The 27005-nt window shown below is 41.1% G+C and overlaps 1 protein-coding gene across 1 annotated transcript; it reads right to left on the minus strand.

The window, feature by feature from the left end:
• Positions 1-25067, minus strand: ZFAND2A (zinc finger AN1-type containing 2A). Its single transcript, XM_069209898.1, has 9 exons — positions 24761-25067; positions 20922-21042; positions 18713-18807; positions 10024-10152; positions 6168-6319; positions 5954-6043; positions 5465-5525; positions 3640-3716; positions 1-1898 (listed from the first exon to the last, which is right to left on the minus strand). The coding sequence occupies exons 2-9, from the start codon at positions 20974-20976 to the stop codon at positions 1802-1804; spliced, it is 756 nt and encodes a 251-aa protein (XP_069065999.1). The 5' UTR covers positions 20977-21042; positions 24761-25067; the 3' UTR covers positions 1-1801.
• Between the last annotated feature and the right edge of the window lie 1938 nt (positions 25068-27005).

Raw genomic sequence — 27005 nt, forward strand, 5'->3', positions numbered from 1 at the left:
CACGGTAAAAAAAAAAGTTTAATTTGTAATTAACATCTTGTAGGTAAATATATTTTTACAGGGTGCAGAAAGAGTGAACATTTGTGAAGGCTCAATGCACGTTGTGGAACACGTGAAGTATGCATATTATATGATTGCAGTGTGATATAGGACAGCAAGAATCTAATTCAATGTTTGCATCTATTTGTTACTTCAAATGGGGCAGTCACTGATTACAAAATATAACTACACTGGCGATATCTTAAATTGCAAGTTGAAACCGGAAGGGTACCCCGTTCTTGCTGGAAGGAAGACCGCGCAAGAGAAGGTCTACAGAGGCCTATTGTGTGGTTGAGATGCCTTCAGACAAAGCTTTCATCGTCACATCAATATTATCGCCAAGGCAAAGACTGTCTGTTCCAGATACCCACTTCTTAAAGGACGAAACAAGTGTAGGATAATCTGTTTCAGGGGTAAGGAGGTTTTGCTAAACTCCACCCCGTGTGATTGTGGCAGAACATCAATACTAGGAGAATTTGAAAAAGAAACAAAACTTGGTCGCGCACCAAGCCACTGTGGGCTCATGGGCTTTTCTAAGCATCTGTTATAATAATGTAAACCTTCACTACTCCGGTAATTGTATGTGGGGAGAACTCTGCCTTCTCTGTGGTGGACTATCATATTTGACAGTCGAGGCACACTGAACTGTGTCACTTCACTCGCCCCCTTCCCAAGAGATCTAATATCTCCCTTTAAGTTTATGAACTGTTTCATAGTAAGATTTTTTTATGTATAGATTGTACAAAAAAGGAAAAAAAACAAATCTGATTGGTGCATTTTATTCTGAACAGACAATTCTACATTTCTGTTTCAAAAGCTGTGTGATAATTATATTTGCTTCAAATTGAGAAACAGTTCACACGAGTATCCATAAAAGTGTGCTTGTTTGATCTGGCTGATTCATGAAATAATGTCTTTGTTGGTAACACAAATCACAAATCTGGTTATTGACAGATTTGACTTAGAAATGTACACAAATGGATTACCAGCTTCATAATAAGCAGCATAACAATAATTCAGTTCAAATTACTGTTAGGCCTTCTGCACTTGCACCTCAAAGCAAGTTAAAAAAACAGTTTCTTAGCCACCAGTATTTGAATGGCAAAAGAGTATTTCACATTACATTATATACCATTTCTTAATAGGATGTTTGCTGGCTATTAAATCAAACACTAGTACACTGATTTTTTTAAAATTACTTTTAAGGATTTATTTTAAAATCATATTATCTTTCTTAAAACGGAATGCACACAAACCCCTATCCCCATATATTCTGCACGTCATCGAATTTTCACTGTACAACAATGCGACTAATACATGTAATACAAAGCCCTGAAACCCCCCTGGGTTTAAACTGAACTGTATAAAAAAAATAAAAAAGGTTTATCCAAATGTATAGCTCTAATGCATTAATCAACAAGAAATGGAATGCATTTAAAAATACATATGTTCTTGTTTATCGTGTGGGTTCCCAAAATGCTTATGTACATAGAAAACAGATTCCACATGAGTATCTAAGGCAGCAGCATAATTTCCTCTTTTTAGCTAATAATAGGCGAGTTGCTGATTTGAGGACTATAAAATCAAAGACTAGCCAATTGTGGATGGCCTCTTTCCTTATGTACAGATAAATGCTGCCAGTCCTTAGTCCGGTCGCATATTACACGGATCCATTATGGCACTTGTGGAAAGTCCAGCAGCCCGAGCCGTGTCTTCAAGAAATATGTACAGAGTTCTGTCATCTGCTGATGGCCAGACAGATCTATTTTCCCGTCACAGCTTTTTTCTTGCTTTGCGATTGTATGCACTCATCCAGACTGGTAGAAGAAACTTGGGATGCCGCATCTTCCTGCTGGAAGCTGTGGAATAAGAAACTGACTTAGTTAAAATGCTTACTTTCAAATTAGACAAAATACTTAATTTCAAATTTAAATTCTCAATAATACTACCTCCCTTCTAGAAAATGGTGCACGGTACAACACAAAATACAAGGAAGAGCTTTAGAATTATTAATGACAGGCAGCTGCTTCACGTCCATTACTGATAGTGGTGTGGTAATAGTGCTGCACAATAGCTTCTTACCCTGAACATCTTAAGGTTGGCAAAGTCTCAGCATAAAACTAGTCCAACACTCTTGATTGACGAGCAGCATTACTTATTGTGTTCACTGCATAAAAACTGTTTTTGCTTACTAGCCGAGAATCACTCGGTGTAAGCGATCCTTGAGGGCACTGGTAGGTACCCAGATCTTTGCAGATTCCATGTTCAAACAAGGGTTAAATCCTGCTTTTCATGTTTGAAGAATCCATGTGGCTCTGTAGTTGCCATTCTCTGTATTGTTCCTACTGTAATAGATTGTGAGCAATGCAGTGATAGTTGAGTAATTCATCAGTCACCAAAGGAGGGAGGTAGGGTTGTGATTTTTAAGCCAGACCATTTTTAGCGAGGAGAGAAAATATTGAGAGGGAAGTTGATGTTGAGGACTACATGGCACCTGGGAGCCATCAACGGGGAATCAAAAAATAAATCTCTTTTTGAGAGTTGATTAGGCCAAGTGGGTTCATGGTCTGAATTTTCAGTGTCAGAGAAGGATGTCGCATGGTGGATGCAACACAGTACACTTTGGTTGTAAAGGCGGAGGGGAACGGGGGGGGAAGTGTTGATTTATTAGATTAAGGGCCTGATTTAGACCTTGGTAGATGAGATTACTCTGTCACAAACGTGACGGTTATTCCGTCTACCATATCACAATTTCCATAGGATATAATGGATCGTAATACTGTGGAAGGGATCTCCACGACGTTTGTGACAGAGCAACCCAGTCCATCAAGATCTAAATCAAGCGCTGGAAGTGTTAAATGTTGCAAGCTTATTTTGGTACCAAGCCTGACCTAGAATAAGGTACGAAGATATGGATAAGATACAAAATGTTGGAGGGTATTAATCAAATGTTTGAGCTCCTTGATCTCACTGAGCTGCTGGGCAATGGTATTGACACAGAAGTCAACTTAGAGATGTTGTTTGCACGAGTTGGGGCCAGTGCAGCTAGAGTTGATAGATTTTTCTTTTGTTGTCGTTCATCTCGAGTGTCGCATACCACAATTGGATAGTCATGATTTGGTACCTGGGGAGTCAAACATGGTGCAATGATTATTGTTGGGTATTTAGCACTATATTGTCATTGGTTGTGGGCCAACTAGTAATGGGGTGTTCGTGTTGGATGTCAGAAAAGAGATTTCTGAACAATCTAAAGGTGGCTTTTGAGAGTTGCGACTACTGGTGTATAGCGCAACAGTGGATCTAGCCTCATGGATTTTGGCAGTTTAAAGAGAGTGAGGCAGAAGAGAAAAAAGACAAATAAGTTTATTTTAAGAGTCAGTGTGAGTTCATGGAGGTAATGAACCCTAGAAAAAGCCTTTTTTGGAGTGCATGAAATCAGAACGCAATTAGACCTGAACAGTCTGTTAATTATGATGCCCGGATACCACAAATCTGACTAACCCCAGGTGCACAAGAAACTGACTCATTAATTGTGTGATTTTTTTATATGGAGGAAATTATGATTTAGAGAAGCAGCAGCAATCTCTTTCAGGTCTGTACCTAGGTGTTTGCGAATGACTCTGTGTGGCTTCTGCAAGGGATAACTCCAGGACTCTCTTCAGCACTTCCTCTTCACTCTAGAAAAGATAGTTTAACACAGGTCAGTCACACTCATTTACAATTACAGCAGTTTTATTTTTCTTCATTCCTACTCTCCTTACCAAAGAGCATGATTCAGTTCCACCGCTGGCCACCACTGCTCACCTCCCCTTTTATAGTCCAAAAAGAATAACCAGCCCCTCCACAGCCTTCATCTGCTACAGCCTGACACGGTTTCAAATGTGGGAGCTTCTGCAGTCTGTCAGCGTCCACATTTCTGAGCTATCGAATGAGGATCGCTTCTTTACTCATTTTTAAAAGCCCGAGATTGTTTAACTTTCGATGATCAGAAAAACAATTTCTTGTCTTTAAAAAAACACCTTTTCATATTAATGTAGACAAATAAGTTTGAGACCTTCTTTTTGCACTCATACACGTTTTAAAACCACAATCGTTCAAACACAGGTGCTGAGTATAACTTTTTTTTCGGCTGCTGACAAACTTGTTTAGCTGATCCTGCGACGCATGCACCTAGTCTCTATAGGAAGCTTGCACTACTGATGTACCTGTTGTGCCCGATATGGAAGCTCGCACTAGAGCCACAGTCACCTTATGTGAAGGAAAGATGGTGGATGTTCACAGAACACATCCATGGTTTTGACTCAAGATAGACGGGTTTGTTTTAAATCCAAGAAACTATTTAACCTGTCGTCTCCGAATCCCTAATAAATTACATCATATTTTTGATCACAGGAAAGCTGAGATAGGATTACGTCATCTGATCAGATACATTTAGCTCCCATATGGTTAGATTGGATGCTTTACTTCAGATTAATTGTCCAATTCGTTTGGATTACTTTAGTTCGTGCTACAGATGTTATGTAAATATACCCTTCCAGACCCCTAAAAACCCTACCACCTTTATACCCTACCTATTCCTAAACATATCATAGTACACCTACACACATCCCAGCTCGAACCCTAAAATCCGAACTGTTTCATAGTTTATTCATACCAAAACTGTAATCATTCCAGTGCAAGACCATAAATTACAGAATAGAGACTGCATCTTCCCATCCTCGTTGGACCTTAGGCTTTTTAGTAAGGTACTAAGTACCAGTCTCCTCACTTAAGTCTGCTCAACAAATGTATAGAACATCCTCTGCCCAGGGCCTGATGCCGCTTGATCCTTTTGGTTGTACTGCCCCTGATGTTCTTAAATTCAGGTGCCAAGGGGCAGCTTACTTCACTCCAAGTTTCGTATAAATAGATGCTAGGTGCTTTTCTGCAGGCTGAGCCCAAAAGGACCACTGGGAAATGTTCATTGAACACCGATGCGAGGAGAGTACGTAGGGATCAGTACTTGCACTTCTCTGCACGAGAATACTTGATGGTCGATTCTCAGGTAAGCCTAACTACTAAGCCTTCATGCGAAGGTTTGATCCAGCATCTAAGGAGTCCAATGCTGCCACTGACCTGCAATGTGTTTTTTTTTTGTTTTTTTTTAAATCAAAAAGCATCGTGTGTTAGTAAAACTTTGATCTGTAACGGTGTTCTCGAGTGAAACTAAGAATGGGGTTCTCCCAGATTCTTCATTTCAGCATCGGAGGCAAGCAAAAGAAGTGCACTGCCTCCCAGGCGTCCTCACTGACAGGGCACAGCAGTGCTCGCCTCTTACACACTGGTGTCCCAGTGGAGCATCGATGCTGCCCCTTTAGAAGATAAAGCACAATGTCACACTGCAGTGGAGCTCAAGGAGAAGGCGGATAGATTAGGATGCACTTACCAATCCTTTCTGCCAGGTGGCAGCATACGACATACCACAGCTTCTGGGCAACACTGAAGCACTGAAAGCAGAAGGGAGAGCTGTGTTCATTATTAGAAATATACATGTTACATAATTTCCAGCAACACCCACCCCTTGACTGTCCCATTATAGAGAGAGTACATAATATGCACATGTAGTGCCTACGTCAATGAAGAAGTCGCAAAAGCTATTTTATATATTTAGTCACAGTCACATCGAATGCCATAAGCACTAGTAGCAACCCATTGGGAACTGCATGCAGGAAACATTATTGGCAATTAATATCCTTCAGATGAATTCAGTTTTAAAATATTTCATTCTGTCTTGTAGAACGTCCAAACCTACAAAATTAATAAATAGTTTCTAACAGCCTAACATGTTAATCCAAATCATTAACGAATCTTAAGAGAGATCAGCTTGCTTGGGTCAACCCAAAAGAGGCAACTGGTAAAGTCTATTGGTTTATACCTGATTGGCTGATATGGTTGGTGAGTGGGGGTTTCACGCACTGCAGATGCTGCGTCAGAGGTTGCTTCTGCTCTCACTATAGCTGCACGTCTGGAAAACAAAGATGTCACTAAGATAGTGCACTTTCCAGTAGAAGCCAGCAAAAATCTAAAGGTGAGAGTATCAGCGGGGCTAATAATCCCTAGAAATCAACAATCACTACAGGTAATCTCACCCTGCTTTTGAGAGAGGAGGAATGCTGCCTCTGCAACTGTGATCCGATGGATGTCTGTGTTTAATACAAAAATTCTCTTGACAGTGATCGCATACCACTTTGATGAGTTCTTTCCTTTTGCACCCTGGCTTTAAGCACTTGTTCTTGAAGATCTGTCAGAAAGGTAGTAAGAGAACAGATTCATGAGCACATTTCAAATACCTTACTGTGAATTATAATGCTGGGTTCTTTAATAATAATAATTACTGATGAAAGAAACAGCATTGTGATCAAAGACATATGCATGAACCACAATTCATCTTTTAAATTACCATTTTAAGGTAGTAAGTGAACTAGTCGTACATCAAACCGAAGGCAGACATTTCTGTAAGATTACTACATACAAGAGTGGCTTTAGCGCTGGTGGCGCAACAGACCTTTTGGCAACGCCCACAAAGAACCTCCCTCTCCACGGAATCCCCCGCTGCCAACATCCAACGAGGCCTCATCTCTCCATAGGCCCTCTCACATTCATTTCATTTGTTTTGTTCTAGTCATACCAGTGTAAGTGTTAGAGCACCTCAGATCACACACTCATTATACAGAAACAATGAATCTTGTGTAAATCATTTTATAGGAAATGTTATACACACAAGGAGGATTACATTGTGTAGGAATCACATGTCACCTATACCAGCATCCAGTATATGTTTAAGAATGTTTGGTGTTGAATAACACAAGCTCAGGATTTAAAATATACCACAGTGGTTGAGGTAGGCTTTACTAATAAGAATGCATTTCTACCCACACAAACCCTTTTTAGCAACATTAGTACAATGAAAAACTAAGGGAAAAAACATAGCGTTCTAACCCTTACCATGCAGTTTACATGCATCTGAACTCCTTGATGACGGTTCAGAGGTTATTGTGCTATCCTAGGATTGTAACTTATCAACAGCAAGTAACAAAAGCATCTCTGTGACAAAAGCAGTAACTCACTGAGCAAGCCACATAATACAGTTCCGTGATCTGCGGGGAACACGTTCTTTTAAGCAGGCATATGAACCGTCTCTCTGCACTACTTGATGGTGAGCAAAAGCTGTCACTAGATAAAACTCCGATCCTTCCAGCATGTACTTTAATGTCATATTAATATCAGCAAATAATTAGTCTGTTGGCTAAAAGTTTGTGTAACAACAGCATCTAACATTTGTTAGTAATATATGTTGTTTCTCTCAATTTTTATGAGGGTGTTTTTGTATTCTACTGTTTGGGGATAGCAAAAATAAACCTCAGGAATCAAATTTTACTGGTGTTTGGGAGGTCACATTTTATTGAAATGTCTGCTACAGCAATAGAGGCCAACATGTGATGTCACCCTTACAAGCCATTCATCAAGACAGGAAACAACGTTTTTTTTTGTACAATTATGCAATTGTAATCTTACCGTTTTATGTGGCATTAATGCACAGGTTTAACATCTTAGAGCAGTGGTTCCCAACCTTTTTAATTTTGCGGACCCCCACTTTATCATTACTGGAGCCCGGGGACCCCCACTGAATCTTTCTTGGAATCCGGGGACCCCGCTACTGAAAGCTGAGGACCTAATATGTTGATATTATTTAATTTTCTAAGCAGTTGCGGACCCCCTGAGGAGGCTTCGCGGACCCCCAGGGGTCCCCGGACCACAGGTTGGGAACCACTGTCTTACAGCATGCCACAAATCTGAAAAATTGCACCAACTAAAACGTTACTTTCTAGAAAGCTTTTTTGCGAGTGGAGTTGCATTTTAGAAGTATAAAAATGGAATTCAAAAAGAAGCAGGTGGATGTCATGTGAACACTCTGGGCAATTTAAGTGATCAAACTGACAATATCTGCACCGCCAAGAGCGGAGTTGCCTTTGCTGTTAATCATATCACGGAAAGGAACACCACTTTTTCCGGTCTGCAAAAGGCTCAAACTAAGCTGGTGGTCTGTGATTTTGTAAATACACAGCAGTGCAGCGCATTGGCTGGCGCTTAGGCTACGTCAACCGCGATGGCGGGAATACTGTTGTCAGTCTATTTCCTCGAGGACCAACACCGTGGAAATAAAGGAGGGACAACGGTGTTCCCACTGCAAGGTTTTTGGTGCCCAGCCCCCTGGCGCCAGGTACAGTGGCACTGGTAGCACCGCCCTTATGCCGGCTCGATTATACAAGTATACATTCTGACTATCCTGTATGGCTAGGCCACAAAACCTTTCTCTGCTGTTTGATGCAATTACATTTTTTGACAATCTTGGTAACCTAGTTCACTAAAACCGGACAACTCACAAATAATATCAGACCAGAGTACCCACAGGCTACTTCACAACCAGTTAAAGGCAGGCTCTGAATACAGACGGAAATGTCACCTAGAGAGAATTTAGTTTACTGACTATGAGATACCTGTCAAACAACAACATTCATCTCTTCTGGACCTATAATCTTGAGCTTCATGTATATTGCTTAAATGTTAAAGCTATGCAGTATGTCAACTGCATCATTCACTCCTGCTTTATTCTCATTTTCTTTACAGTAAAATGTTGGAATGTTAGAAACCTATGTGCTACTCATCACAGATAGTGGCTCAAAAATCACCCAAATTAGGGCATATTTCTTAAGATCTTTACTTGGTGTTATCTTAGTCTCATGGGGCAGATGTTGTCCATGCTTCAAAATCATTGGGTGAAGCATCAAAGAAGAAAAGGCCGACAATAGAATAATACTGAAGCTCAGTCAAGTGCATATCTGAATAGAAAAATCTTTAGTTTGCCTCTAAAATATAGCAACTCCAATGAGCTCCAAAAACAAATAAAAAGGCATTACGGGTAATAAGGGCAACTTTCAACTTCTTCTTTCTAAATTGAGAGACCTCTCATGGCCCAAACTATCTGAAGGTCTTGAGGCTTGGTAAACAACAAAGAAAATTGGCTGTGTACAATGTTCGCACCTCCTATACATATATGTATTGTAATCAAGATAACTCAGTCAATATGTTACTAACAGGTAACTTGATGGGTGTCCAACTGGTGAGCATTCAGCCACCAAGAATGCAGATAGCATCATATGAAAAACATATGATGCTGGAAAGTTCATAAGTATATACCAGGGCACACCATGTACATCCAATTTGCTTCCGTATGTATCAATGAAGATTCCAATTCGAAAATGATAATTAGGTAGGAGTCAGGTAGATTTAAATGAAACGGACACGACCATGATAAGCCTGTCAGTGTATGTGAAGTCGTTCTATCGCCAAGTCTCGAGTCTTGGTCTCAAGAATTGCACCAATAGGACGCCTTGGTGCATTCGAATTTACTTCTTCGAAACCTTTGATAATTGGAAACTCATTTTCCACTGCCTTGAGGAAGTCATGTTGACGAAACACGTGTTGGCTGTTGTTTCTCTTGATGTATGATGGATACTACCTTATGGAATATTTTTGAATGAACAATAAACGCGACCACACATTTTTTTCGAATTGGACTCTTCATTAATACATACGGAAGCAAATAGGATGTACATGGTGTGCCCTGGTATATACTTATGTCTTGAGGCTTGGTGACTGAATGGGCTGCCACTGCAGCAATACTCAGAGATTTGGTCCAGAAACTAAATGTATCCCTGTCGAGACTGGGCCTGCCTGGGCCATTTCCTTCCTATAGTTAAAAGAATGTGCTGCGTGTCGGGGTTAGTGGATCATGGGCCAGCCTCCGGGTTGTAGGCAAGGATATATTTTTCTCTTGTATTTGACTTAAAATGAAACAAACAGTTGATCCATAAAATACAACATCTCCAAATTCTGCATGAAATCATAAACACATAATCAGCAGCAAATGATAACATTATTTACCTTATGTTTACGCTGAGAATCCGATTTACAGCTTCTAGCAATGTGCTCTCCAACAACAACATCTGGCACTTCACCCTTTTTGACTGGGATGGGGACATTGCACATTGGACAAACTGGAACCTGTATGTCCTATTAAAATAAAACAATATTAATACATTTTAAAAAGACACCTGCTGAGGTTAACAAATAGCCATCAGAATTGTGATATTTCTTTTTATAACTCTGTTTTTATTGAGTTTTGAAAACGTAACCAACAAAAACATTACAGTTCAGTGCGTATCAATGCAAAAGATTACAGTCTCTTCTAATTTTTATCACATTTCCATAGGACGGATTAAACACACAGTCTGGAATAAGAATTTATAACACCCTCTGCAGCAGAAATTACACTCCACCTACCCATCGAGAAGGATCTACCTGAGACCAAGTCTTACATATCTTACGAATCCCATATATGCAACCTCACCACAGTTGGTTGTTGCTCCTCTATTCAAAACAAGGAGCACTTAAACAGTCATCCTCATCCATACTCCGCTCTGTACTTAACTCTTCAAACACCAGTGAACCGAACCAGTAATGTCCCCCATGCGATCACATCCATAAGTGCCCCCTCCCCTATCTATGTCCTGCGCATATATTGTTCTTCAGCAGCACCCCATTCCATCAAATCTCAGATCCAGCAAGGGATGGAAGGGCACCGGGCACTCATCCAACCAATGGCCACCCTGTGTTTGGCCAACACCAAGGCCAACTGTGTGAGTTTGTATGGGATAGTCCTGCCCCGCGGCCTCCTCACCACTCTTAGAAGGCATGTCACAGGCATTACTTCTAGCCCCAATCCTCTTACCTCCTCTACTTTACCAACTACCTCCTGCGAGTATCCTGGTACCATCTTACAGTACAAGGCCAAGTGTAGAAAGGAAGCATCTAACAGGCCACATCTAGGACAACCTCTAGGCTGCTCAGAAAGGGACTTCCTCAGGCGAGGATTAGCCACAGAGCACAGGACATCGAACCAATGTGGGTAGCTGGAGTTAGGGCGAAAGGGTTTTAACAAAAAAGTCTTGGGCGGTCTTTGGTCATTGACTACGTCTTTGCCCCAAGAAGCTTTTGTCCATGGCTTATTAAATGCACCATAGACTTACGCCTAGAAGGGACTTTTCCATTGGTGGGGATAATGGGCCTGTAGCAGGCATTGTAATTAACCAACACTCTAGTGATGGTTTGCGACTCGTATGGTCACTTAAGGATCCAAAGGCCATGTTAAGCTCTCTTTTAAAAAGACATCTGCCAGTATTCGTGGGGTGTTTATCTGAAAACACAGGTGATGCTCTATTGGTGTTTTTTCAGCATTTTTGCTTATGTATTAAGACTTTTTTGTTAAAACCCTTTCGCCCTAACTCCAGATACCCACATTGGTTCGAGGGCCTGTGCTCTGTGGCTAATCATCGCCTGAGGAAGTCTCTTTCTGAGCAGCCAAGGGGTACTATGGTGGCGCGGGAGGCCGGAAGAGGCTATTATTGTGTCATCAAAAAATAATTTTTTAAACAGGGATTGGGGCCTATTAGAGTGAGCTGCCTCAGAGAACAACCATTTGCAAAACAATAGTTCCTGCATTTGCGAGAGTTAGAGCTATTGGCGTTGTAAATGACTGTCTTTTATTTATGTGTTTTGGTTTGGAGTGTTGGGGGGGGTGTATGTGGTATGGAGTGGAAATATGTAGTTTGTATTTTAATTGTTAGTTGTGGAATTGTGTGGTACGGAGTGTATTTGTGTAGTGGAATTATGTGGCATGGTGAAGATATATATATGGGTGAGAGCTGCACAGAATTAATAGAAAGGTAGAAAAAGAGGGATAGGTATTTTATTTAGGTACTGGTGGAAGCTTCCTTTACATAGAAGGTACAATGCAAGCTTCCTTTACATAAAAGGTACAATGCAAGCTTTGCTCACAGGGAAGGTACAATGCAAGCTTCCCTCACAGAAAAGTACAGCTAGAAAGGAAAATAGAGAGGGATAGGTAGATTATTTAGAAACTGGTGAATGAACTTGAGGCGGAAGCCATGTTGTAGAGCATTGTGGCTTGATTTCCAAAATATATGTAAAGCTGATAATTTGCCTGATAAATTATGTGCACTGGTGAATCTTTTTAAAGATGGTGCTATTTTGGTACTAGAAGTATTACAGTTAGGGCTGATATATATTACATATGATAAATTATTCCTTATTGCTACCGTTTTTTATAAACGTTTTGCTGGTAAAAATGACTGATGCATTGTGGTGATTAGTGCTGGTAGTAATGTGGTATATGAAGACCACTAATGTAATCTTGTTTGATATAGTTAGTACTACAAAAGTAATAGGACTACTAGTTCTTGATGATTTTTATTGAATATAACTATTTCTTATTACCAAAACTTTTGAAGACACCTGATGTATAAAGGCTTTTTTGAGAGCAGTATAAGTAGGCACCTTTAGATAAAAAACATAATAGTAACCAAGTGATTAGTTCGAGAAATGGGATCTCTATCCCTTTTGTAAAAGCTGTGTATAAAAGTGATCTTAAAGTAACTCCAAATGTGTTCCAGTTTCTATTTATTGACAATGTAAGGGGATGTGATGTAGGGTATTAAAAGTATAGATGCTATCATATAAAAGTTACATTTGGAGGTATTAAAGAAGTAGATGTGAAAATATCAGATGGGCATTCAAGATTATTGTATGTTTGGGATGAGAATATTGTAGTTATGATAGATTGGAGCAGAGGAGTGGGGAAAGAAAAGAGATCATATGATATGGATTGGAAAGTACCCAAGACATTGTGGACAATAGTACTAGAGTGTAATATAAAATAGATTGCTTGTTACAATGATGTAGGAGAAGGTTTTTTTTTTAATTTAGAGGTAATGGAATAGGTTTTGCATTTGCAGAAATTAGAGCTACTGGCGTTGTAAATGAGTATTGGTTTGGAGTGTATGTATGTGGTGTGGAGTGAAATTATGTGGGTAAATTGTGGGTCGATTCTTGTAAATTAAGCCCTTAATGTTTAACCAAAACAGTGCTGTTAACATTGTTGTACTCGCTATTTTCTTTGTACTACCATGTAGCAGCACTTTCTTTTCAGGTTGCTTCAGAGACTAAAATAAATATATGAAGCTGCCAAGCCCATTGTTGTTGCTATTAAGGGTATTAAACAAAGGCAACTTCAAAATAAAGCATTGCTACATTAAAGTGCATGTAAAATAACTATTAAAAAAATTTGCCCACACGCTCTGTTTCTAAAATAAATTAACCCTTTGAGACCAAAATAGATACATAAAATAAAGAACAGCAGTAACAGATGTCTTGTACCCAGCTGCTTTGTCTGCTCGTGTCATGTGGGCACCTTTCAACAAGTGCTACTTAAAGAATACATACGTTTAAATGAGTGCTGCCTTTGACTTACACAAAAGCTGATTTTAAACATAACAGGTCAAAATATTTGTAATCCATTCGCTATTTTTTTTTGTTACAAAAAGAAAGATGCGTAAATGAGAAACTTTCAATAGTTTTGCAACGTTCCCCAAAAGGAAACCACGACAGGATAATAAAGACAAATTAGCCTTGTTGTAAAGATCCCTATCTTTGTTGCAGCAGCATATGTGGAATACAAATTGAGTAGGTTACTATAAACAACATGATTTCAAACGTCCCACAGAGACTACGTTAGTTTTGAAGCTGGGAAGCAGTTGTCTTCAATATTAGTTGTTTGTTTGTTTGTTTTCTCCCTAAATTTGTTTATTTCGTAAAGTTAAAAATACACTATAAGACATCCTTAGTTTTAAAATGTGAAAAAGCCATTATTTTTAAAACATTACAAGCTTACACCAAATTAAATAAAAATATGGGAAGCTGTGCAGCTTTTTAAAAACAGGAATAAACTGCGTAATATAAATAAAAAAAGAAGAGGAGGATCCCAACAAGCTGCCGAAAAGCAAAATCAGCCAATAATCAATGCCAAACCATCTACTCATCCGTGGAGTGACTCAGCAAATATGACTTGGGCAGGACATTTCTTATGTTTTCCACATCCAAAATAAAGCTTCACTCACAATGCACATGTAAACAGGGTTAACTGGCACATATCACTACTACATGTACTTTTAAAATGATATATTTGTACCTCAACATAATATGCCAGTGTCTTGTTATAACAATAACTGGTGTGTATGTGCTGCATTTCTTTCTTAAAGCAATGTCAATGACTTTCTGATGGATTGTTACATCGGATGGTGTGGAAGCCACAGCGTGGCTTCTTCTTGAAGCTCTCTCCGAGTTTCAGAGCTCTCTCCTTGCTGTCGAAGATGGGGAAGGCTGGACCATTCATCCTCCACCCCGACAGCTGCTGTCACCGCTCACCATCTGTTGAACGCGAAAGAGAGGGGGGTGGGGTAATGAAGTCTGCCAGGAAAACTTTCAGCAGACAGACGCGTGCACAGTATGGTTGGTAGAATGCCGGGCTCGTGCATTTGGGCTCCTAACAGCATATACCTGTGTTTGTAAAACTACCAGTCAACTCAGTGTCAGCTGGGCAGACATCTTTGCGGGTTAGTAAAAAAAAATGAACCTTGTCGGGGATATTTTATATCTCCAGATTGCTTTAGTGAAATTACCAGTCAACTTTGTGTCAGCTGGGCAGACACCCCTGTGGGTTAATAAGAAAAAAGTGAACCATGTTGGAGTTTTTTTTAAATCTCCAGATTGCTCTTGTAATTTCAAAGTATTACTCTGAACGCAATAACATGATCCTAAGAATATTTATTCTAAAATATATCTAAAAAAAAAAAATGAAAGAAACTTGAGGTATACCTAGAGATTTTTATAAAAGAGAGCTCGCCTGCCCTCTCTGAGCTACAGAGCACCCTTCGCAGTAGTTCCGATTGGGCCACAACAGCTGGTCTTTTATGGCTTGAGAGGCATTGGGAGGGAGATGTTGCAACAAAGATTTACAGCCCTGTTTACAACAGAGCTCGGAAAGACAGCACTCCTCTCCAGTGCTCGAGCTGAAAGATCATAGTTCCTGAAAACATCATTAAATGATGAGAAGTGTATTTAGATAGTGGTTGGTCTGATCTCCTGTGAGGAGACCAAAAAGAAAAAAAGGTGGGACAAAGAGTCATATTAACCAATAGCAAGAAAGGATTTTTAAAGGACACTTGCATGCTCAAATCACAATCAGTGGGTTGAGCTGAACCTCACAAACTATCTACAACAGGTCGCTAAGTCAACAGACTACGTCAAAGGGATGTACCGTCCTTTGATTGGTTAGTTTGTCATATTCCTGCCGCAGAATGGGTCAGGCACTTTTCCTCAATTTATCAGTTAGCCAAGGATAAGAGCACTCCCCCTCCATTTCAGACCTCTCTTAAGGATGTAGAGGTAGCAAACACAACTCAGGTGGAATAGCCCTGAGCCAGATGGGATACCCATGGATCTCCTAAAATCTCTCCTAAAATGTAATATTGAACTATAGGGCACTCTACTGGCAAATCTGTTTAATAATGCTTTATGCACCGAGATACCCAATTCCTGGGCTCCAGCAATCATAGTCCCTTTTTAAAAAATAAAAGATCAGGGATCATCATAATGCTACCGCCCCATCTCACTGACAGCACGTGAAGATTGTTGGGAAGAGTAATTTTGAACCGTTTGCAGACCTGGGCTAACCTCAACTACATTTTATCCCGCTGCTAGTACGGTCTTCGACCTGTGTCAGGTTCAGTGGAGCATTGTCTAAATTTACATCTGATCAGGAAAGTAAGCTACTGCCAAGTGCTGTCTGCTTATCTTGCCTATATAGACCTGTCCATCTCTTTTGATAAAGTAGGCAGGATCAAGTTGTGGTTAACCCTTCTAGATTTGGGGGTGGATGTTCCATTGGTGAACGTCTTCCACACCCTCCATGAGAATCTAGGGGTGAGGGTTAGATTTGGTTGGTCAGGGGATATCACAGAGGTGTTTTCCCTTAGGCAGGGTAGTGGAGCAGGGGTGTATTTTGGACCCTTTGCTGTTGATAATTTACATACATGGATGAAGTGATTACCTGAGGGTAGCTACCACAGACGTACCTAAAATAGCTAATGTCTTAGTCCCTGTGTTGTTGTATGCCGACAATGCCGTTTTAATGGCCTGCACTCCGAAAGCCACATGTATTTTAGTTGAATCCTTCATTAGTTTTATGGAGAACTTTAATCTGACAACAAACTTTGGGAAATCCCATATAATGGCATGTTGCCCAGGGAAGAGAAGTTTGGGGTCCCTAATATCTTAGATCAGTCCATGAGCTCTGTTCAAAACTTCAGTTTTCTGGGCGTCATCTTTGATTCCTCTTGCTCTTGGCAGCCTCAGGTCTGCGCCACCCGTTTAAGGTTAAGCAGCGTTGCAGGAGCCTCATTTGACCTCACAGAGGTCTTTTCCCTCCTTACATAAAAATGTATAACTTGCAGTGTGTCCCCACAGCATATTACGGGGTGTGGGGCTCCTCTAACACCTCTCCCATACAAGTGGAGGAAAATCGGATTTGCAGGCGGCTCCTTAATCTTCCCCCAACTACTTCTAATTCCATTCTGCATTCAGAGCTTAATCAGTGCTACGTCTCTGACGGAGTTAAGTTGGCACCACTTCTGTTGTGGGTTTAAAGTAAGGACTAGCATGGAACAAAAGTTTAACAGGAAGGCTATCATGGACTGTCTCAGTCTTGAAAAGAGCCTGTCAATACCTTGGCTGAAATATGTCAATAAGGCACTTACATATATTGGGGTCCATGAAATGTTTACAACTCCAACTAACCTACAAAAGCCCTACAAGAAGCTAGTTAAATCTTATTATGAAGAGTACAGTAGTTCATTAAGAATGGCGGGTGCCATTAACAAGTGTAATTAGATTATTATATTTTTCAAGCCTCCTGTGAAATGGCTTCTCATTTGCACCTAGAACTTTCACGCTGGGAAACGTCACTTCTTTTTAAGTTCAGGTCAGGTACAGTCTGGCGTCTGTTGTGTTTCACTGAAGATTTAAATCCTTGGGGGGAGTTGACTGCCGCCCGCCCTTGTGACGGGACGGCCGTACAGTCTTTGATGCACTTTGTTTTTTTGTAAATTTTATAGACTCTTCTTTCTTAGTTGTCCTTAACATGTTCTGAAATTACTGGCCTTTTTATAGGTGTACAGACGCTATTTTGTATTTGCAGCGGCTTGATAGGCTATCTGTTTTCCATACTGTTTGCCGTTTTTTAAAATTTCTTTGAAAAGCATGAAAATTATGGGTTGTTATGTAGCCCACGGAAATAGCTGAAGGAAATGTGGCCTGATTCTTTTAGGGAGATATGCTTTTAGTCGTCATTGTGTTTTATTTAATTTATTTTAAAGCAACCTTTAATAAGGGACATAACTGTGCTGGGATTGTTGTCTTTTTGTCAAACTATCTGTTTTTTTTTATTAAGATGTGAAGCATGGCTGTTTATTTAATGTTTTATGTTCTTTTATGGTTGTATTTGTTAAATGGAATAAGATATTTTGATTTGTTTACAACGACAGGGAATGAAGGATTTGCATTGCAATCAATAGACTATAAATGGAGTATGTAGGCGAGGAGGTCAGTGGCAAAACAGTTAATCATTCTGATCCTAATCTATTCAACTAAAGAGACTAACTATACATTGAAAAAGCAATAATATGGGAGCCTGACTTGCAATTCTCTGGCATTTAAGAATTGGTACAAAACATAGCAGCTAGATTTAGCCATAAACATAAAAAATTGTGAGGCTATTCAAAGTTTTAGGGACTTAACTTCAATGTTTACAATTTTGGAAGATAATAACATGGATGACTAAATAATGAAATTCATATGTATGTCCAACCCAAAATCGGTATTTCAATTAAAAAAATAAGTTTACTTTTAAGCTAATTTGTAATCCACTGGGTATACTATTTCCAGCCTGCAATTGCTGTACTATCTAGTAACGGACCAGAAACTACTTCTTACGAAGTTAACTCGTAATTTTGTGCAGTCAGGATTTTGCGTGTGTAGGAGATATACACACTGCCGGTACCCCTAACACAGTACATGGGTCGCACCCTCAGCTGTTCCCTCCCTAAAAAATAAAAATAATCGCCTACTGGTATTGGAACTCAGAAAGATCTTAAAAGGTAAAGATGAAATCAAGGGGTTCATAATTCAATGGCTGCGACTGTGCCAACTACACGTTTTATACTTCAAAATTGGCCATAAGGCCCAGCATGTCCTGATACAAACCAGGCTTTACCCAGGTGTATTCCACAACATTTAACCCCACCTTGGGGAAAGTGCTATTTGAGCTAAATACTAATCACTAGTAAGCAAAATTCTGATTACTGAACAAACTGGTATAAGAGCAAAGAAAACATATTTATGAAGGTGGATCTTTATTTGATGGCGGTGGGCCCTATTAAGATGTAGTAGAACATAGAAGCACTGCTTTGTACAGTGTTACCATGCCATGTATGTTAAATGCATTTACATGTAAACATTTAATCGTGCAAGCCATGAAAAAGTTCCTGCTGCGAGAAGATTGTACCTTAAAAAACATTTGTTGTGGAGTTTCCTTTTTCGTAATAATCTGAGTACAGACAAATAAATAATAGGATGAGCCAACAAGCTTTGGCAATGCTACCTTCTTGTATGCAGAGATGCACTTGTGCTGGTCATACTTGAAGTGATTTTTGCAGAACACGTCTTTGCATGCATCACATTTAAAGGGCAGAAAATCTGCAAAAATAAAGCAAATTAATTGATTAATGTTATGAAATAATGCTTCTCCGCCGCAAATATTAAAACTAAGTCAATGAACCAATTAATCAATCATTATTTATAAAGCACTGCTCTTCACCCTGGAGGGTATCCAGCCGATGAGGTTTTGATGGTCTCAGTCATAAAGCCAGATCTTGACTCCCTTTCTGAATTCTGCCAGGGAGGGCGACGTTTGTAGGTGGAGGGGTAGGTCCTTCCAGGCCTTGGCGGTGAGGTAGGAGAAATAACGACCTCTGCTGTGGCTTCGCCGAAGGTGGGGTGCCTGCGAGAAAGGCGGAGAGCAGGTGTCTGGCAGGTTGGTGGACGCTCAGGTGGTGGTTGATGTATGCTGGTCCCTGGTCATGTAGGGCCTTGTAGGCATATGTCAGTATCTTGAACTGGCAGCTTTCTGGATGGGAAGCCAAAGGAGATTCCTGAGATGGGGGATGATGCAGGTCCATTTAGACAGGTTGAGAATGACGTCTTCTGCGTTCCATATGGTCTGGAGTCTCTTGAAGAGTTTGGGCCGCAATACCCATGTAGAGCATGTTTCCGTAGTCTAACCAGTTGGTGATGAAGGCCTATGCGATGGTCTTTCTGGTGATGATGGGGATCCATCTGAAGATTTTTCAGTGCAAGTGGGGGGGGGGGGGGGTGGAAGCAGGAGGAGGCGACTACATTGATTTGCTGCTTCATAGTGAGTTTTCTGTTGAGGATAATGCCGAGGTTATGGGCGTGGTGTGTGGGTGTGGGTCTGAGCTTAGTGGACCATTAGGTGTTGCATGGGGAGGTGTTCTTTCTGAAGATCATCAATTCTGTCTTGTCCATGTTGAGCTTCAAGCAGTTGGTCCTCTTCCAGTTGGCGACACTGGTCATGGCTTTAAGGAAGTTTGGTGGAGGGATATTCGGTGCGAGCGAGAGGATGCATTGGGTGTCGTCTGCGTAGGATATGATGTTGAGTGTATGGGTTCTGATGATATAGGCAAGGTGTGTCATGCAGGTTTTGAACAGGGAGGGACTGAGGGTTGATCCTTGGTGTAACCCACAGATGATGCTCTTGAAATCTGAGGTGAAGGGCAGTAGGTGGATTCCTCGATTCGGTCCTGCGAGAAAGGATGCGATCCATTTCAGGGCGTCCCCCTGGACGCTGATGTGGTGGAGTCTTTTGATGAAGGTGTGGTGGGATATGGTGATGAATGCTGCTGAGAAGTTGAGGTGGATCAGGGCTGCAATATCACCCCGGTCGAGGAGTGATCTGATGTCGTAGGTGGAGGCGATCAGGGCAGTCTCGGTGCTCTGGTCAGTGCAAAAGCCTGATTGTGAGGTGTTGAGCAAGTTATATTTTTCCAAGGTGTTAGGTGAGCTGGTGATTGATTGCCTTCTCAATGACTTTGGTGGGGAATGGAAATAGCAAGATGGGGTGGTAATTTCTGAGTTTGCTGGGGTCGGCTGAGGGTTTCTGGAAGCGTTGAGATTGTTGGTGAGTTCTGTGCTGATTTCTTTGGTTCTGAGATTGAAGAAATAGTAGGGGCATTTCACGTAGCAACCCAAAACTGTATGTTTCAGTAACAGGCACTTCTTTTAAATGGAACAGTGGATTTCCACTGCCCCTTCAGTACAAATCACATAAGGTGTTCAGGCAGGAACTTGGCTCATAAACGTAGTGTTGCTGACGGGGAATCCAGGCCACAATATTTTTGGGGGGCCCTCAGGCATCTGAAGGCCTAAACCTACAGGTGAGGTTGCATCAGAAAGGTAAAATAATAAACTTGCAATATAGATTATATCAAAGGTATTAGCACTTGAATTTTTCAGCACCATCTACCCCTTTCCTCATTCCGTTTCCCTTTTCTCTCGCTCGTCATAGTCACTGGCAGAACATTTAAATGAGTAGAGTTCTGGGAAAACGTTCATGCCAGTCCTGTACGAGCAACACCCTTTTCAACATAAATAATTGAACTGCTCCACTTTGGGTTAGTATGGAAGCAGAAATGTCTATGATACTCGCATGAGTACCAGAATATGTGTTTAAGAGAACATTTTTTTGTTACAGCTTGTAGAAGTGTTTATGTATATAGTTTACAGTTTCTTACCCAGCTGTTTGCATGTCTTTTCTGAACAATGTTTTCCCAAGTCTGGAAACTCCATTTTAAGAGAAGTTTTTGCGAAGACTCCCTTGGTCCTCTTTAAGAAATGGGTGGTGTCACAAGTTCCCTACAAAAACAAACAAACCCTCAATCAGGCATTCTATATTTCAGAATTTATGTTAGCAGACTAACAGTATATTATTTACACTTTTAAAGAACACATTTTAAGATCCGCATTTATGTGCCGATGACTGGCATTGATCAATGTTTAGCACTGGAGCCTACTGCACTCTCAGTGAAGGGGTATATTCATGAGCAAAGCACTGTAGGCAGAAGCAACCCATATAAAAATCTTGAATACTAAATTAGATATTCTTGAATCAGACAAAATAAAAGACCTGTGTGTGGCTGCATTGTGGAATCCAGATTAAAAATTATGTTGTTAATTGTAGGCTTTGATATTGATAGGTTGTAATAAAATGCCATGTTAAGTGTGTATCTGACCAAAGGAGGGCTGTATTCCTCTTCTTTGTTTTTAGCAACTGGCAAGTCCAGCAACCATATCTGTCATTGAAACAGACAGATTCGCACATCAACTTTCCCCAAATGCAAAATTGCTCATATTCATCCTTGATACGGATTTCTCCCTTGAAGACAATTCCTTAAAATAATCAGAGACTGCCCGGGACCAGCTCGTACTGTTGACAAAAGAGAGAAGCACAACTTTTGTATAGTGTTAAAGAGGGTATCAGTAGCGCGTTCCAATATTTAATCCTATATGTAGGAACAAAAGTCACAGACTGCAAGAAAACATTACCCATATTTATACTTTTTTAGCGCCGCATTTACGTCGTTTTTTGACGCAAAATCGGCGCAAACTTACAAAACACAATTGGCCCATATTTATACTTTTTGACGCAAAACTGCGTCAAAAAAATTAGCTCCGGCTAACGCCATTCTGAAGCGCCATGCGGGCGCCGTATTTATTGAATGACATTAGCCGCCGGCGCCGTCTGATGTGGGTTAAAAAAAACGACGTACACCAGGCAGCGCCGGCGTAGGGGGATATGGAGCTTGGGCGTCAAGAAATGGGGCAAGTCAGGTTGAGGCAATTTTTGCGCCTCAACCCGATTTGCGCCATTTTTTTTCACTCCCAACCCCCATAGAAATGACTCCTGTCTTAGCAAAGACAGGAGTCATGCCCCCTTGCCCAATGGCCATGCCCAGGGGACTTCTGTCCCCTGGGCATGGTCATTGGGCATAGTGGCATGTAGGGGGCCACAAATCAGGCCCCCCTATGCCACAAAAAAAAAAAAAAAAAAAAAAAAAAAAACACTTACCTGAACTTACCTTAATGTCCCTGGGATGGGTCCCACCAGCCTTGGGTGTCCTCCTGGGGTGGGCATGGGTGACAGGGGGTGTCCCTGGGGGCATGGGAGGGCACCTCTGGGCTTCTTCAGAGCCCACAGGTCCCTTAACGCCTGCCTTTTGCAGGCGCTAAAAAACGGCGCAAAAGCGGCCGTACGTCATTTTTTTTGACCCGCCCACTCCCGGGCGTGATTTTTGCCCGGGAGTATAAATCCCACGCACATGCCTCGGAGTCGATTTTTTAGACGGGAACGCCTACCTTGCATATAATTAACGCAAAGTAGGTGTCCACGCTAAAAAATGATGCTAACTCCATGGACTTTGGCGCTAGACGCATCTAACACCAAAGTATAAATATGGAGTTAGTTTTGCGTTGAAATTGCATCAAAAAAAACGACGCAATTTCAGCGCAAACGGAGTATAAATATGCCCCAATTGTATTTTGTTAGTTTGCGCCGTTTTTTGCGTCAAAAAGCAGCGCAAATGCGGTGCTAAAAAAGTATAAATATGGGCGTAAGCCCCAACCAGTTCCACACTTTCTGGCCCGCCTTTTTTTCTCCCTATAGTGGCCAGAACTCTGCGCCATTCACTAGCGGTGCACAAGGCTGAGGGGTGCAATACCATTTACCTGTGGGCAGTTTACATGCGCGACACTTTTGAAAACAATAAATAAATCGACTGGTGTCGATCCTCATCTATTTTTGAAGAGATAGAAACATACATGTTTGGCAGTGGAATGTGACTGGGAAATTGTATGTAGTGTGGAAACGGAGAACATTGTAAATGCCTAGGCAAAATACGTCCTTTGTCCTATGTAGAGGTGAACACCCGCATCCTGCTGTCTGGACGATTCGTCCCAGAGCTCTTTTGTATGTCTTCTGAGCTGGGGAACTATACATCTTCCTCCTTGCTGGCCCGATTGTGCCTGTCATTGCAGGTGGACGCCCCTCCCACCTCATGTCACTGAACAACCACAAGGGTTTGGCTGAGGCAGTCATATCTGTCTGCCCAGATGTTAGCAGCACCGCACTCCCTTCTGGAAATCCTGGGAGTATGCATGGTGTCCAAAGAGAAGGGCTTTTTACTTTTTGAAACAAGTTTGCCCTTAAATTTACCCATTTTGTGGTTTAAGAGTAGAACAGCCCCAACACACTAAACGTCTTTAATTGTGACAGCAGGCCACAGAACATGAGTGGCCCTGTCTTCCTGCCAGTGTCGCCAAAGCAGGATAAATACTGGCCTCATCCACCCATTAGTCGGGACTCCTGATGGAAACGCCAAGGACCAGTTCAGTAAGGTTTATGAACCACGAACCTTCTGTTTACTTTTTCTCTTACCACCAGGTACAGGCCAGAACGTAAGGCGAAGACCTACTGAAGAAGGGAGACATTACTGCCTGTTGAGTAGCCTTCAGACAGAGAACAAGCTCCAGCCAAGTGAGGTCTGCGAGGTGTTTGTTTTGAGGATGTGAGTCATCTAGACGCCATGATGACTTTGCTGCTCAGCTCACCAGAATATAACCCAGAAGCATCAAGGTGACCACAGATCAAGCACCTGAAGTGGAGCACTCCAGGGCCTTAAGTGTGGCGATCTGTACCGTGCCTAGTACCATTACATCCTTTATGGGACCGTGTACCTGTCCTTTTCCAGCAGCAGAGGCTTTCCATCCTTAATTTATGGCTTAAAGTAGTATCGACACTGGCTACAGAATTGCACAGATATCCTACTCTACGTCTGAAGATGAGTCGCTAAGGCAAATAGCGAACATATTATAGACAACTTATAGCATTCTGCCTGCCTTAAGACATTGGTCTGTTTTAAAACAAGCAATGTAAGAAAACAACATTCTCATTTGCAGAAACAACTTTTATTTTAATTTCTCGGATGTATATGTATATATATATATATATCCATCCCAATTGGAGACGAGAATTACTTGCATAGTTTCTTCCAGTGTTTCATTGTATGACAGTTTTTTCCATTTTATAATTGCTTCTGTCTCCTTTTTTCCTTTCTTTTCTGTTAGTTTTTAAATATATTTTTTAAACCATTCCTTTATTTTTATTTTAGGAAATTAATATATCGTGGATGTTATGAATACTGTTGTATAGTGTGTATCTATATATAAACACATACAGAATGAATTGTAGTATATATATATATATACATGCATACATACATTACATACATAATGAATAGGTAAGTAGGTTCCCCTTCTGGAATAGCAATACATCCAGTATTTTAGTGACTTTTCTAGATCGAAGGGAGTCCTCTAGAGAAAGTTTTTCTGTTCTGTCCCAGTATAACTTTGGTTAACGAGAATATGCCTACAGGGAGAGGATTTAAAAAATATATACATTTTTGCTGCTACATTAATTTTCTTATTCGGCAAGCAGACAGAAAAGAGATACCACCTACAAATAGCTCAGCTCAATAACGTCTAAAAAAAAAAAAAAAAACTCTATAAAGAAGCTCACCCCTGTTAGTATGATGGTCAGGCTGCTTCGGGTCTTCCAAGCTGCGCGTTCTTGAAAGTCTACCTGTGTACAGTGAGATCCTAATCGATGTCTCTAGACGGGGTAACCTGGAAACTGCCCTCAGTTGGCTGCTGAAAGTCCTCGTTCTTCTTTTGAGCCTGTAGTCTCCGAAACTGTCACGCCTGCTGCATTTATACATCCGCATGTGCTGAGTCATAGCTCGTGCAAACTTAATATCCACATACACAGAGAGCATTCCAGCTGTTTCCAGGGCCGCTGTTTGCTGGGCAGCCACGCCTTCTCTGCTGTATCACGTCGCACAAATGACGTCAACCGTGAGGGTGACAAACAGAATTGTTTAGCTGTTTCTATGGCAACGAGAACGTCCGCGTCCTAGGCACACCTAGCCAGAAATGTCGTTAAAGGACAAATAAGACTGAACGTCAGGTGAATACATACGCTGGCCACCCTTGACTGGTAAGTGCCCACGTGGTCAAAATAATAAACTGTGTACACCACGAAGGGGTAAACGGGTTTCGTGAAAAACAGACACAAAATGGAATAATAATTGCTGAATGTTTAAACACACCTAAATCTAATGCTACGGTGAATAAAACAAAAATAAGATACACTATAAAGAATATCGACAATTTCTTAAAGTGTTTGGAAAACGGATGCGGATTCCAGTACAACAGCTTCAGAAAATCTTAGCAACTGTCATCTTTCGTGGCCTTCAAACATGGCTTCCGCATTTGTACTGTAGACATCCACAGTACCATGGTACTTTGCTAGGTGTTTTGTACCTGTCCAATACAACATTTAAAGATCAGCTACGGAAATCATATTTGCGCGTGCCACAATACAATAGATTCCCTTGGTGGGTCCAGCGGCTTTACTGGTAGAATCACACTCTTTCCCAAACGGTGACTTGCATTTTCTACCCTTTTCAACCCTTCTGGCCGAGCCGCTTCCAGAGCGCGGAGGACGTCCCTAGTTTGTCAGCTGACAGTGACTTGCCGGTGTATCCCGTGTGCCCGCCTGCGCACGTCGATGATGTCAGCGTCATTTCTCGGTCGTGACTCTGATGTTTCTTCATTCACCATGTGTATCATCAACATTTCCCCCTCCAGGCTGTGACAGTACCTTTTCCTCTGATGATTGAATTGCCATTTCGCCAGGGGAAATTTGATATTTCATGGGCTTGCTGTAGGATTTCTTAACCCCTTCGCTGCCAGGCCTTTTCCCCCTCCTGTGCCAGGCCTTTTTTTTGCCTATTTGGGGCAGTTCGCGCTTAGGCCCTCATAACTTTTTGTTCACATAAGCTAACCAAGCCAAATTTGCGTCCTTTTTTTCCAACATCCTAGGGATTCTAGAGGTACCCCGACTTTGTGGGTTCCCTTGAAGGAGGCCAAGAAATTGGCCAAAATACAGTGAAAATTTCGTTTTTTTTAAAAGAAATGGAAAAAGTGGCTGCAGAAGAAGGCTTGTGGATTTCCCCCCGAAAATGGCATCAACAAAGGGTTTGTAGTGCTAAACTCAGCAGCTTCCTAGCTTTCAGGAACAGGCAGACTTGAATCAGAAAACCCAATTTTTCAACACAATTTTGGCATTTTACTGGGGCATACCCCATTTTTGCAATTTTTTGTGCTTTCAGCCTCCTTCCAGTCAGTGACAGGAATGGGCATGAAACCAATGCTGGATCCCAGAAACCTAACCATTTCTGAAAAGTAGACAAAATTCTGAATTCAGCAAGGGGTCATTTGTGTAGATCCTACAAGGGTTTCCTACAGAAAATAACAGCTGAAAAAGAAAAATATTGAAATTGAGGTGAAAAACACATCAATTTTTCTCTATGTTTTACTCTGTAACTTTTCCCTGCAATGTCAGATTATGGAAAGCAATATACCGTTACGTCTGCTGGACTCCTCTGGTTGCGGGGATATATAGGGCTTGTAGGTTCATCAAGAAACGAGGAACCCAGAGCCAATAAATGAGCTGCACCCTGCAGTGCGTTTTCATTCTATACCGGGTATACAGCAATTCATTTGCTGAAATATAAAGAGTAAAAAATTGCTATCAAGAAAACCTTTGCATTTCCAAAAAGGGCACAAGATAAGGTGCCGAGGAGCAGTGGTTATTTGCACATCTCTGAATTCCGGGGTGACCATACAAGCATGTGAATTATAGGGAATTTCTCAAATAGATGTCTTTTTTACACACTCTCCTATATTTGGAAGGAAAAAAT

The sequence above is a fragment of the Pleurodeles waltl genome, chromosome 10 (assembly GCF_031143425.1).
Source record: "Pleurodeles waltl isolate 20211129_DDA chromosome 10, aPleWal1.hap1.20221129, whole genome shotgun sequence".
Classification (NCBI taxonomy): Eukaryota; Metazoa; Chordata; class Amphibia; order Caudata; family Salamandridae; genus Pleurodeles; species Pleurodeles waltl.

Bases quoted from the DNA above. Each gene is read 5' to 3' on its own strand.
- ZFAND2A (XM_069209898.1), bottom strand. From the start codon at position 20,976: ATGGAGTTTCCAGACTTGGGAAAACATTGTTCAGAAAAGACATGCAAA. The intron at 18,808-20,921 runs GTAAGAAACTGT...TTATTTTTGCAG, and splicing joins AAAGACATGCAAACAGCTGG to ATTTTCTGCCCTTTAAATGT. The intron at 10,153-18,712 runs GTAGCATTGCCA...TTATTTTAATAG, and splicing joins GCATCTCTGCATACAAGAAG to GACATACAGGTTCCAGTTTG.